The sequence below is a fragment of the Ipomoea triloba genome, chromosome 1, assembly GCF_003576645.1.
Source record: "Ipomoea triloba cultivar NCNSP0323 chromosome 1, ASM357664v1".
Classification (NCBI taxonomy): Eukaryota; Viridiplantae; Streptophyta; class Magnoliopsida; order Solanales; family Convolvulaceae; genus Ipomoea; species Ipomoea triloba.
In genome coordinates this window covers 27,260,138-27,274,874 of record NC_044916.1, presented here as the reverse complement: position 1 = coordinate 27,274,874, position 14,737 = coordinate 27,260,138, and the positions used below count along the sequence as shown (strand labels likewise).

Sequence of the window (14,737 nt, the reverse complement as noted above, 5' to 3'; positions counted from 1 at the left end):
TATGTAATTTTTCTTTACTACTTTTTTTTTGAAAATAATGAGAATTATTATTAAGCAAACTAGATAAACTCAAACGTAAGAGAAACAACAACTAGAGGATAGCGACAAGGCTAATCCCCAAAGTCAGGCTGAGAGCCTGAAGCAAATGAAAAAGCATAAAATTAATAATATATACACACATACAAAGAGAGAATTTAGGACAAAGTTATTTAAACAAAATCTACTTCACACACACTATAAATAAATTATATATAGTGTCAAAGACCCCGGTGTCTACTGACTCGGTTACAATGTAGTATCGGTTCATAGCTACTTTCTCAACCTAGAGGTTCGAACCCACTCCCTTGCACATGGGAGTGTACACCGGGTGTCGCTTGACCACAAGATCTTTGGCATATATAGTATTATTTAATTTATTGTAATTGTAAAAAAAATCATAATTTCATATTCAATTCATTAGTTTTAAACCAAGTATTCATCATGTGTTCATTTTAAAATTAAGGGATCATACTTCAACCTGCAAAATAATTAAGGGGTCATATCTGATTTACAAGTTACAACTGAAAAGATAACTAAATAGCCAAATATATTAATAATTAATGTTATAAATAAAGGACTTAGATTTCAACATTTAAACTAATTAAGGAATAAAAAATGTAAAATTCTTATTATCTAAATGTTCCTAAAAATAGATATTAAGTTTCATTTATAAGTTACACTGATGGATCTCCTCCACCGTCGGACACAACGGCTAATCCCTCAACCACACCCTCCAGGTTAGCGCTGCATTATGCTTACTTCCCATTAAGCATGTTCAACCATAAAGTTCTTTGGCTATCTGGTTGTCATATCTGTGGACATTAACCATTTAGACATTAACCATTTAGAGCATCCACATCTGTGGATTGTTCACGATTTTTAAGAAATAAAGTGCCAACATGGAGGAGAGAAGGGCAAGAGAGAGAATGTTGAAGTTCACTCTGCAAGTGTGTGATTTTTTCAGAGATGTGAGACCCACAACAAAATTGCACCAATTGTGATAGTCACGTGTAGCTTCTCACATGCGCCCAGCGGACACGTGCAGGGCACGTTACAGGCGCATAGACATGCCTGAAAAAGTACTTTAAAAAAAATCTGATTTGTTTTAATTTTTTTTTCTCTTTTTTTTTTCTCTCTCTCGTCTCATATTCTCTTTCCTAATCATACTTACAAAAACTGCTCAAAACCACCCAAAAAAAAAACTACACTATTATGATTACTCTTAACTACATCCCTCTATGGTAAGTCACAACACCACATTTTAATCAAGCATGGGCTGAACTCAACCGACCCAGCCCACATCCAACAACAACGTAACAATCAATTAAATATAAAGTTTAGAAATCTTCAAATAAAATAATATCTAATTAATATGACCGTAGGCGCCTTAATTAGGAAGCAAATATCTTTAATTTTCTGTCAAGTCCTCATTCGCTACAAATTAATATCAAAATCAATTGAATGAATGGGTGTGCAAGTGGACAACACATGAGCTTAGGTTAATATGTGGACAACACATATTAAGTAGTTGAATTATTCAATTAACCTTTTCTTCTTTGGGAGAAGAAATGGTTAATTAGAAGAAAAGGTTAATTGAATAATTCAACTACTAATTAATATGGCAGTTATTTGTAGACTCAAAAAAACAAAATGTTTCTTCCATGTTTGTTCATGAGTTCATCTCAGATCATTTATTTCTAGAAATACTGATTTGAGACAGGCTTTTAACTAATTTGATGTATGCCAATTGTCAAGAAAGATGATCCAAAATGCAATCTTTCTACACGGGATTATAAGCAATAATGTATATGTTTGTTGATTTTCAAGAACTCACTTCATGAGAAAAATACTTATGGGTTGTTTGGTAAATAGCTGCTAGCTGATTAGGTTAGTATATTTGACTACTTGATAGAATTAGCTAATTGTAAAAATATATTTTGTAAATTAGCTGTTAGTTGATAGTTGATTACATGCAAAATAACTTTCTCAAAAAGCTTATTGAAAGATCTACTTTGTTGATATTTGACTACTTTGAGTAACTTTTTGAATTTTAGCATTTTAGAGCAATAAGCTGTTACAAAAAGCTAATTAACCAAGTCAAACAACTAATAGTGATTAAATAAGCTAAAATTGACAAATAAGCTAACTATGTTATCAAATAGGACCTACATATATTCCATTATTGTTCACAAATTATAATAAAATAATACTTAAAATTAATTTTATTATAATAATAAAAAATATGATCATTTAATGCTTTCTAGACAAGCTAAGTATGACAATTTGGTGAGCTGTTTAGGCCACGGAATCCATATCAATCAATTTCAATATTTTGTTTTTTGGCAATTTAATTAAATGACTGAAATGATGTAGATATGATTCTAGATTTCGTTGAACATTATAAAATATTCTTTAAAAGGTTTTGATCACAGCATCAATCTTAATATGTATGTATGTGTTCTTTCCCTTCTAGGTAAACAAGAAACTACTTAATTTTTTTGAAAACTACTTAATTAATTACAAAAAGATGAATTAAAGTCCTTTGAATGCAGCAAATAAATGTTATTCTCTGCAAGAAATTAATACCCTGTCTCATAAATAACTTTTTTGAGATACTCATCCCCACCCTTTTTTTACGATTAATTCTATATTTAGTTTTCAATTATAATAATATTTAGTTGAGATGTTGGCTCATATACTGGTTCAAAGTTTCAAACTTCCATCTCATGTCTAAATGACTCAAACCCCTCCTATTTGAAACAATGTTTTCTTTTTAGTTTTTAGTTTTTTTTTTTAATTTAGCCTTTAACGACATTGTTTCTTGACTGTAATTAGAATTTCAAATTTAATCCTTCCTTACTAATTCCGCCTTATCTACCATGAAACTCAAATACTAAAAGTTGTATTCAATTATGACTTTTATGAATTTTTAAAGACTTTAATTTAAGAAACCGTTATTTGAAGGAATGTATTAAAAATCTAGAAAAGGTGGCGGGAGGGTGGGGGGAGGGGGGGAGGGGGTTGAATATACTTTTTAAAACTTTTTTGAATATAGCAGAAGTCATGCAATTGCCAATTTTTTTTTAGCATGATAAACTTTTTGCAAATTAATTAATTATATGGAAATTGTACATATGTGTTTTGGCTTGATCAAACAATAAAGTAAATGAGAAAGGGAGAAAGAGAGTGACGTAGTATTTTTATAGTGGTTCAAGAAGTCCTACTCCACTTTTCTCCTTAAAACAATGAGATTTCACTAATATTAACACCAAAACAACTGAAAAGTAGACTTTCTCACTAGTTGCAAACCAAGCCAACTAGGTTACTAGCTATTATTCTAGACAATTACTAGATTCGTTTTTTTTCACCAAGCTGCACGTTCTTCACTATCTAACCTCAAACTCCAAGGTTTGTCTAGTAAGTCGTCACAGGAGAATATCACCAACGTCTTTGTCACAAAGAGAGGGATTTTGTCCTAACAGACAATTAGACTAAATCTAGATCAGATGATTCATTGAAGTTTAGATTGCTTAGTTGTACTCCTTATGTTTCAACAACAACTTCTTTCTCTTTTTCTAATTTCAGGAAGAACTTTATAGAGTCAAGGAGCCAAAAATTCAAACGGCTTTGAATCTTTCCCTTGATGCACTCTAAGACGCTAAGGGCATGTTTACTTTAAAAAAATGTTCTATATTTTTTTATTTCTTTTTTTTTTAATTTTTATTCTCTATTTTCTGTTTAGAAAGCTTGTATACTAACGCTCATTTAATATATATATATATATATATATATATATATATATATATATATATATATATATATATATTAGGCTAACATTACAAAATGAACACACATTTAGTTCCAATTAATTTTTAGACCTTATATTTAAAATATGTTTGAATATATTTAGTTTTTTTTTTAAAACGAATATATTTAGTTTAAATGTAATAAATATAATTTTTATTTTTAAGTCTAATATATGTAAGATTTTTATATTTGATATCTGAACCAAATTTATACTAGTATATAACATAACTAAAAATATATCCAAATCAATAACCTATTAAATTCACCTAAAATTTAGTTTAGATAATATTAATATTTTTTGAGCTAATATTTTAATTATTTTTGGATATATTCATTTGAATGAAATGCATAAAAATAACTTTTACTTTGAAGTCTAATATATGTGAAATTTTAATATTCGATATCCGAATCAAACTTATATTACGATATAACATAACTAAAAATATTTGAATTGATAATCTATTGAGTTCAATCAAAATCTAAAACTTAGTGTAGAGTTCAAGTTTTACTTGTGATAATATGAATAATGCCTAACTTTAAGTTTAAGAAAATAAGTTATGTTTAATTGCTTATATAATTAAATGTGAGTAAAAAATAGAAAATGGTGATATGTAAAAGAAGATAATAATGAATGTAATCATAGTAATGAATAAATAGATAATGGTGAAAATGTGATTATAAATAGCCAAATAGATGATATAGATTATGTTTTCCATTTAAAAAATAGTTTTTAAAAGTTCTCTAATTTTCTAGAAAATTGGAAAATGTTTTGAGTTTTCAAAATTTAGTTATGTTATATTACGACGATATAACATAACTAAAAATATTTGAACCGATAATCTATTAAGTTCAATCAAAATCTAAAATTAAACTTAGTGTAGAGTTCAAGTTTTAATTGTGATAATATGAATAATATCTAACTTTAAGTTTAAGAAAATAAGTTATGTTTATATAAGTAAATGTGAGTATGTAAAAAATATAGAAAATGGTTATAAGTAAAAGAAAATAATAATAAATGTAATCATAGTAATTTATAAATAATTAAATATGCAACTAGGTAATGATGAAAATGTATGTGATTATAAATAGCCAAATAGTGGTCTAGTGGTATCCGGTGTCCCCGTTAACACTCCCACATGGATGATGGGAGTGGGTTCGAGCCTCAGTAGAAGATTTTGTTTTCCATTTAAAAAAATAGTTCAAAGTTTTTTGTTTTATATTCTCCAATTATCCAATTTTTCAGAAAATTGCAGAAATTCTCCAGTTAGTAAATGAGTCCTAAGTGCCCAAAAATATATCATGTCCTCCTTTTACATTGCACACCTTGATATTTGGATTAAGTCCAATACCTTTTTAGGTGAAAAGGATTATTTTCCCATTAAAGTAACTATGCAACCTCTTCGAATATATGATGAGTGAATATGAAAGGAATAAAATATATATTCAGTGAGTTACAATATGAGTTTACAAGAGGTATATATACACAGAGGGGAACACAAAATGAGCTAACTAAACACATATTAATCTAACAACTCTCATGACTCTAACTACTCAATACATCCCCCTCACGCTGACGTTGGGCACAGGACAACGCCAAGCTTGACACGTAGATCAGTAAACTGCGAAGTAGACAAGGCCTTGGTGAAAATGTCTAGCCAACTGGTCATTCGTCGAGACAAAATTGACCTTAAGATCACCTGTAGAGACCTTGTCCCGGATGAAATGATAGTCCACTTCAACAGGCTTTGTCCGCGCATGAAATACTGGATTGGCACACAGATACGTTGCCCCTAGGTTGTCGCACCAGAGCACCGGAACTGAAGGTTGTTGTAAGCCTAGCTCACGGAGCAACAACTGAACCCACACGACCTCCGCAGCAACATCGGCTAAATTTGTCCGAGAATTGCTTGCAAAGATCTAACGATTGTTTGTGTTGCAGAGATTTGCCAAACGATCTATCAAGATATGCTAGAACTAGTTAACAAACAATCTGTAGGTTGACTTCTGTCGAAGTGAAGATTTGCTACACAATTATTTATCAATCATAAGATCTTCCGTTTGAGGTCTACTTAAAGAGTATTATATTGAGCAACTAATTAAGGGTCCGTTTGGATATTCAAGAAAAATAAAGTAAAAAAAAATAATATATATTTATTTTTGTTAATGAAAAATTGATTCAAATTAGCAGAAAATGTCTTCCTAATTTTTTAGTCGAAAGACACTTTCTATGCTCCCAGTACGAGAGACTTGACCTTTTGCACTAGTAGGAAATTTAACAAAATACATCTTAGGAAATAACAAGATGACAAGTTAGACATGCATATGGCAGGAACAAAAAATGTATATTGAAGTATATATTTGAGAAAATAGAACTAACCCCATCGAATAGGATTAGAGAATATCTTCAATATAATGGGCCTCCAACTGGAATGACATATGCTGCCCAAAGCTTGCATCAAATTACCAGAGCAAATATTCCACTAAAAATGCATGATTTGCAGTAAAAGTATAAAACAATGTACTAGAGCAATCTTTAAAAAAAATAAAAAATCTTCACAGGTAAAAAATGACACAAAGATGGGGATGGTTAGGACAAAATAAACTTCTTGCCGTCAAGCAATCGTCAGTTCCTTAAACCTCAGTTCAATCTGTTTAAAATTAGGAATTCCTAGTTTCCTACTAAGAATTTAAATGTAAACAGACAACACAAACACACACACACACACACATATAGTATAAAAGGTGGGCACCTTGTCCCTTCAAGACATCATCACCGCTCATTTGCAACCAAGACTTCGACCTGACTTCTCCACCTCGTTTGTCATTTGTTATTGGTTAGTCTGAATTGTTGGTGAGCAACTTCCGACTAGCTTTTTAGTGTGTCAGTTGGTTTGTACATTGAACCGAAATTTTGGGTCTTTTAGGCCTATATTAATTTTTTATTTTATTATTTTAATTATAGTCCATTAAAATATTTTAAAGGTTTGAGCCCTTTTGAATGTATTATTAGTTTCCAAACTAATTTCCTGATATTATTATCTCAAGTTTTATGGTGAGCTAAATCTTATTCTAAAATCACAATTAATCAATTTAGTGCAACTCCGATCCATATTGTTAATTAGTTACCTATATGCCCGCATGGGCAGCTCAACTTCTGAAAGTGAGGAGGGTTCCTTGTGCGGATCTTTGTCAGGTCCTTGAAATTGGGGATTGAGCAAAAAAGAAAAAATTGGCTACCTACTTAATGCATTGTAATCAATCATTAATAGATAACTTAACGTATGTCAAGCCAGCTTTGTTGGTTTGAGTAATAAGGAATGTCTGGCTAGATTCCCCCCCCCCCTCCCCCCCCTCCCCCCCTCCCTTTTTTGAGTATAAATTAATGATGATTAGAGTAAGGACATCCCGAATCAAATTGGTTATGTTATTGACTTAGTAATTATAATGTTACAAATTCAACTCTTAGTGCAAGCTGTCTGTTTTGGTCTTCTTGGTTTGAACCGATAAGCTTTGAGTAACATAGGCTGATTTATACTTCATTTTGATTCTTTATCGATCAAGATTATAGTGTGAGATTTACTTAATACATGCCCTCCGATAGTAGCTTGTACTTTCATAGCAACTTCCGTACACTCAACAATTCCTTGTAAAAATATCAATATGCCCATAAGAACAGCCCAAGTGGTAAGAGAGTTACACCTGTAGCCAAGAGGTCGTGGGTTTGAAACTCAAGCCCTTAGGTTTGAGCCGGTCAGTTATGGGTAACCTAGGCTGGTTTACCTCCTTGTGGTCCTTTGCCGACGAGGGTTTACTCACATTGCATACTCACACAGTGAGGATATATATATATATATATATATAAACTAAAATTGCAAAAGAACGGAAACATAGAATTAAAAAAAAAATTACATAAACTTTAGGGCGGTTCCAATTACAAAGCCACCAGGCCATGAATTGTTATTAAATATGGGAGTTGAGGATTCCAAGCTCAAGCCCATCTTCACTTCAGCGCTGAAAACCAGTAATTTGTGGCCCATAAAATTAATTAGAATTATAAGAAAATAAAAATATAAAAACCGGCAATATACTTATACAATACTGTACGGTGGAACATAATCTACATTGTAAGGTGGACCGTTGATATAAAATTAATTTTAATATACTAAAGATTCATTTTTTGAAAATTTAATTATAATATACTAAAAGTTCATTTTTTTAAGTATTTTTTTTAAACACTCATAATTTTTTACAAGGTAGTATCTACCCCCACCGCTGAGGTTCGATCCTATAACCACCAATTTAGAATGGTAATAGAGGTGTCGTCAAACTACATAATAGTTGGCATAAGTATACTACGGAGTATTTAAAAATAAACATTTAGTATATTTGATGTGAAAATACCCTACCGCACAAGATCCGACCATAATCAAGCCATCCCGACCACATTATTTAGAGCCAGAGAACAATCTTGCTATGACTGGATAAGTCACTTGAGCTATCATGCGATATGCAGGGGAACCGATATGTGTCTTTTCTAGCTCTTATAAATACTAAAATACCCCATGCATAGCATGGGTGGGTGGGTGGGTGGGGGGGGGGGGCGGCAGAGAAAAGAGAGAGAAAAAATATCATTCTCATATAAAACATGTATTTAATTTCATGATCACCACAATATCAATATTAAAAAGGAAAAAGTGTCAAATAAGTTATCAAATTTCTTGTTTTTGTGCAATTGAGCATTAAACTAAAAAATTTGCAATCGACCCATCAATGAATATTAGTAAATGTCAATAGTCAATAACTTATTTATGGGACGATTGAAAGTCATATAAAAATTGATAAATGTTAATAGTCAAGGGATCATTATATTATTAGAATTAACTCTAAAGTATATATGGGATGTGTTATATAACTATGTAAGTTGGTTTATTATTATTATTATTTTTTTCACCGTGCGATGCACGTAATGAATTTGTTATAATATATTAAGAATATTTGGATCGATATATAATCATATAAAGTATAATATTAAAATATTATATAGTGCAATTGAAGATATGGTGTTGATCGATTATGTTTTCTGATGTTATCTTTGCTTGAATTCGAGCAAATAATTGTTGAATTAATAGCTAATGTGTAGATGTACGCCGCATGCAGTGTTGAAACAAAAGTAAAACAACAGTGAACGTGCTCGTCCCACAGGGTTATCATCAACAGATTCTCACTGAGTAAAAACATCAGTGAACGTGCTAAAGGTTGTATGTATAATATAGAAATACATAAGCCATCCTAAAAAAATCGAGAATCTTCAATGACGAAATCAATCAACCTTTGAGGTTTTTGATTGAATTGGATAACTTTTGGCTCAGTAATGGAAACTACACGGCCAATCAAATCTGCAAAAATCAACCAAACCATTTTAAGTTGGCAGTTATGAATGAACTATTAGAACATCAAAGAGAAATGCAAATAACACCCAATATAGAATGAAATTGTAATAAAAAGTTGTCAATTAGCTGATTGCTATCCAGACCTCCGAGAGCCTTCAACGACCAAAAATTCTTGAGTTTAAACATATGTTTGAAAAAATCATATTCATCTTAATCTGTAACGCTAATTAAAGTATCATTGTTCGCTTTCATAATGTACTTGTACTCACACAACTTAAACCTCATGCGACATGTTTGCACAACGAAATTGTGAATATCATAGACTTTCCCTTCCTTCTAGAGTTAAAAATTATGAAAAGTGTTATCTTGGATTATGTTCATCTTGACTACAATATGTAATTAAAAATTGTAGAATAAAAATGATTAACTAATTGTTCAAGGCGTCAATTTCATTTGTAAAATTACTCTATTCATTTTTTAGGCATAGAGCAAGATGTGCGCGTGAGGGAGTAATCTTTTTTGAAATTCAATCGTGTAGATAAACAATAGTTTTGGACGGTGATTTTAGACAGATTCTTTCCGACCACCACAATATCAATATTAAAAAGAAAAAATGGCAAATAGGCCAGGTCATCAAATTTCTTGCTTTTGTGCAATTGACTGAATTGTGTCATTGAACTAAAAAATTTACAATTGACCCATCAATGAAAATTAGTAAATGTCAATAGTTAATGTATTATTTATGATCCAATTGAAAGTCATATGAAAATTGAAAAATGTTAATAGTCAAGAGATCATTATTAGCGAGCTAAAGTATATATGGGATGTGTTATATAACTATGCAAGTTGGTTTGTTATTATTATTATTATTATTAAAAAGAAAAATACAAAATGTTTGAAAAGGTCTTACACTCTTCCAAAATCATGAACGAAACACTCTTCCTTATCCTTACAATTTACAAATGCCCCACTCCATTCAATAAAAAGTCATATCATATTTGACGTGGCATAATAGGATGTATCATGAAGCAACCAAATATATATGTGAAATGACTTACAAAAGTTACGTGACAATTAAGACGATAAGGTGATGAAAAATACCTCTATATATTTTTTAAAATAAGATTTAAACTACTTTTGATTCATTCTTTTTATATTTAAATATGTTATATATGCCTCAACTAAATTTCTTTTTCAATATTTATTTCTCTGATGCACCATTATTAGATTGAATTTTTTGTGATATTTAATTATTCATTAAACCTTTTAATCTTTATAATTGTGTAAGGTTAATCAAGTTTCAAGAAATCAATAGACATCTTAAAAATCTTTTATTAAACATTATAGAGCCTTGGTACCAATGTACCTTTTGTAAAAGAAAACTACGTTTTTTTTTTTTTCACTTCAATTCATCATAATTTTACTCTAAAGTTGCTCACACTTTTATTTTATTTTATTTTATTTTATTTTATTTTTATTTTTTCTTTCTAATCTAACTATCTTATAATAAAAGGGAATCTATGTTAAGCCCTAATTTTTGTTTTTTTTTTTTGTGTTTAAAAGTTGTACCATTAAATTAAAAAAAAAAATTACTTACCTTCATAACTTTCGTTATATCCCCAATCACTATTATTATACATTACATGCATCTACAATATTTTTTTGTCCTATTCTTTAATTATCATATTTATTAAAATCATTAGATAACAATTAATTTAAATTTATATTATATTTTAATTAATTAGATACCTAGGTGTTAACATTGTATTGTAAATATCTTTTTCTTTTTTTTCTTTTTTTTTATTTGTAAATATTAAATTTTATGAAAAATTTCAGACAAGAATATAATTTATTTTATTTTATAATTTGATAATTAAAATTTACAATTTTAATAAATTGTAAAATATAATTTAAATTTTAAAAAAAATTATTTTAACTGATCAATGTTATAATATATACTCCGTATTAGACATTTAGACATAAACATACATTCACACATCACGTGCAGTATGCTGGTATTTATTAAATATAGTTGAAACCAAAATTGAAACAAGAATTGAATCACCGATCGACATCGTTTCCAATTCCAGTTGTCAACTGACAGCCAGTACTACGTTATTACAAATTAAAGAGTTAATGTAGTATGAAAATTTTCGACTATAGTGATTTTGTCACATTTAGTTATAAATTTTTAAATTGATCATTTGTGGTCTTTTGAATTTTAAATTGTTAACATTCGTGGTTCAAGTTAACTATCAATGGTCCTTCAACTTTCAAATTTTTATCAGACACGGTCCTCCTAGAAGGACCATGAGTGATCAATGGTCCTTCAACTTTCAAAATTTTATCAGACGCGGTCCTCCTAGAAGGACCATAAGTGGTTAAAGACCATAGGTGAGATCAATTTGAAAGTTTACGACTAGGCTTCAATAAATATTTCAATGGTCCTTCAACTTTCAAAATTTTGAAAGTTTACGACTAGACTTCAATAAATATTTCAACGGTCCTTCAACTTTCAAAATTTTATTAGACGCGGTCCTCCTAGAAGGACCATGAGTGGGATCAATTTGGAAGTTTACGACTAGGCTTCAATAAATATGAGAAATAATTTATCTATCATTTTGAGCACTACTAACTCTATTAGAATGTAGTATCTAACATAGATTGAGGCTCGAACCCACTCCCATCATCCATGTCCATGTGGGAGTGTAAACCGAGACACCGGATGCCATTAGACCACAAGGTCTTTGGCAATTTTTCTATCATTTAAATTGTTAAGAAAATTTAAACCTTTTTTGCTACCAATTTTATTTTTTGAATTATAATTACTTTTTACTATTTTTATTCGTAACATCATTACCTAAAATGTTATATAAATTTCCAAATTGCAAAATAATAATGCTATAAAGTTAAACAAAACAAAAATGGGCAATCCTTTTCGAATTTGTAGATGTGAGAATTAATTGGATGTCTCCTTCCTAGCTAGCTTGTGCATATATTCCAAATATTATTGCTCCCTATTTTTTTTTTTTATTCTATTTCTGAGCCCTTCAAGATTTGCGGTAGCTAGCTTAGTGTTTAACATTCTTAGCTTGTTGCCATGTGATGCCATCTCATCATTAAATAATTGCCTTACTTAATACTTATATTCCATGTGATAGATATGTAAATGAACAATGTGGACATATTCACCATCATCATCATCACTATTATTATTTTTTTCAGACCACATGAGGCAAAAATAGACCCATGCTATCGATTAATTGACACCCTCTTGGACCTATTCATCTACAGAAATAATTCTCTTTTTTATGTCATCATTTAAAAAAAATGTTGCTCCTTATTTATTTCTAAATTATAATGTCGGTTTTTGTCATTTTTGTAAACATTTTATTAAATTTAAATAAAAAATCAATAATAATAATAATAATAATAATAATAATAAGTTATAGAATAAGTAACTAAAATTTGATTTCAATATGCTTCCTTATAATATATAGATGTTTTTAATGTGTGTTCTCATGATATTTGACAAATACATTCATTGAAACACTAGAAATATTTATTTCCAGTGAAAATTTGTGAGGATCGCGTAATGGTCTAGAACACTAATTGTGACAAAAATAATAATAATAATAATAATAATAACAACAACAACAACAACAACAACAACAACAACAACAACAACAACAACAACAACAACAACGTAGATCGATAAATCTCTAATCTGTGAGGCACTTTTCGTATTGAGAAAAAAGCCTGAATCTATTATGAGTATCATGTTATTAATTTTTCGTCCAGGTCTAATAATAAATTAATAAAAAAAATACTAGAATTATTATTGAGGGACCAAATTAAAATAGACACACAAGACAATAATTAACAGATCAGATCAATTAAGTCTATACCTAAAATATAACTTATGAACCATTTTTTTTCCTTTATAAAAATTTAAAAATAAATGAAATTGCATTGTAAACAAGAAGAGACAATTATATCGAGCTTGTAGAGAATTGTGTAGAAGAATGATATGAATCGCATAGAGTTTTAGCTGGCATGCCCCCTAATGCATCATCCACCATCTTCTCATGCCAATTATTTTTCATTTCTTGATTCAATCTTCTCACAAACCCTTCTCTCTTCCCTTCACAATAATTCAAGAATCCGGCCACCGTTCTCGGGTCACTGTTACCGGTCCAACACCCGGACCGGGAATATTCCGGCAACTCCGCACCCGACGGCGCCGGCGGGGATCCACCATCGACGGCTAAAGTAGAAATGTAGTCAACAATTCCGTTTATAAGAGTAATTGGAGCGTTACCTTGACCGTCCCATAGCCAAATTCGCGCCATGCCACGTTGCACTGCTAAAAACATTGCATGCTTAAAATTTGGGTCGTGCATAATTGAAGGGCTGAGATGAATCACGAACTCGCCGTCACGATCGCCGGAGTGGGTCGTCGCCGGCCGTGATAAGTTCCGGCTAGACAGCCGGAGGATGACGTGGTTGACGGTCTTCTTGGGGTGATCATCACTTGGTGAGTAAAGGGTATTTTCGGCAAACTGGCTTCTCTCGAGGATTAATCGAGTGGCTTGGTCGTTGGACACGTAGAAGAGGTGGAAGCGTTTTCCGGCGAACGTGTCGCCGCCGCCGGCGACGGCGTCGTTGATGATGGTAATGGCGAACCCCTTGGAAGCTTCATGGGTGGCCCAAACGGAGACTAGAGCAACGCAGGCGATGAGGAGCAGCCGGAAACTGAAGTTGTTGAAGTCATCTCGAGATTCCGGTGTGTTTCCGGCGGAATCTGCGGTGGTTGGTGGGTGGAGGAGGTGGTGGTGGTTTTGTGTATCCTCCATGTTGAGGTTTTAAAATGTGAGCAGGGAATTAGAGAAAGGCTTACAGTTATATGTCTCAACAAAAAAAGATGAAATAAAATAATACATAAGAGGAATTGAGGATGGAATATAACTGAAATGAATGGCTCAGAAATGGATATAGCCGTATGTCTTTTTCAAATGTCAATTTCTTTATTAAACTTGAGGTTCCTAAATTTTGTAGCTCACGAAATGATGAGATTTAAATTAGAGTTAGTTAATACCCGATTTTTTTTTTATCAGTCGGCTATTAGGATTTTATTATTTTGATTTTCGATTATTAAATTTGCTCAATTTCATCCATAACTATGTAAACTTTACTTAAAATATTCATTTGTTCAAAGTAAAATAGTCTTAATTATGATCATTTTCGTTAACAATTGCATAGTTAGTTGAGGATAAGATTGAACATGTTTGGAAGTGGAGGACTAAAGTGATGAAATCCTAATAGTCGAGGAACCAAATCAAGTATTAACTCTTTAATGTATTTAGTTAAGTCGAGTAAAACTTATCATTAACAGAGAAGCAAAAACAAAAAGAGGTTCGATAGACCTTCATAATGAGATTAGAACTTGTGTACACCCGCCTAGATTTTGCTAAATTTAATTATTTTTTTCAACTCGTGTG

The 14,737-nt window shown here is 30.9% G+C and overlaps 1 protein-coding gene across 1 annotated transcript; it reads right to left on the bottom strand.

Moving 5' to 3' along the window:
- Nucleotides 1-13,050: 13,050 nt before the first annotated feature.
- On the bottom strand, nt 13,051-14,161 carry LOC116029120. Its single transcript, XM_031271021.1, has one exon. It carries the CDS (start codon nt 14,090-14,092, stop codon nt 13,229-13,231), a length of 864 nt encoding a protein of 287 aa, XP_031126881.1. The 5' UTR covers nt 14,093-14,161; the 3' UTR covers nt 13,051-13,228.
- Between the last annotated feature and the right edge of the window lie 576 nt (nt 14,162-14,737).

Excerpts from the sequence above, each read along its gene's own strand:
- LOC116029120 (XM_031271021.1), bottom strand. The coding sequence starts at position 14,092 with ATGGAGGATACACAAAACCACCACCACCTCCTCCACCCACCAACCACC.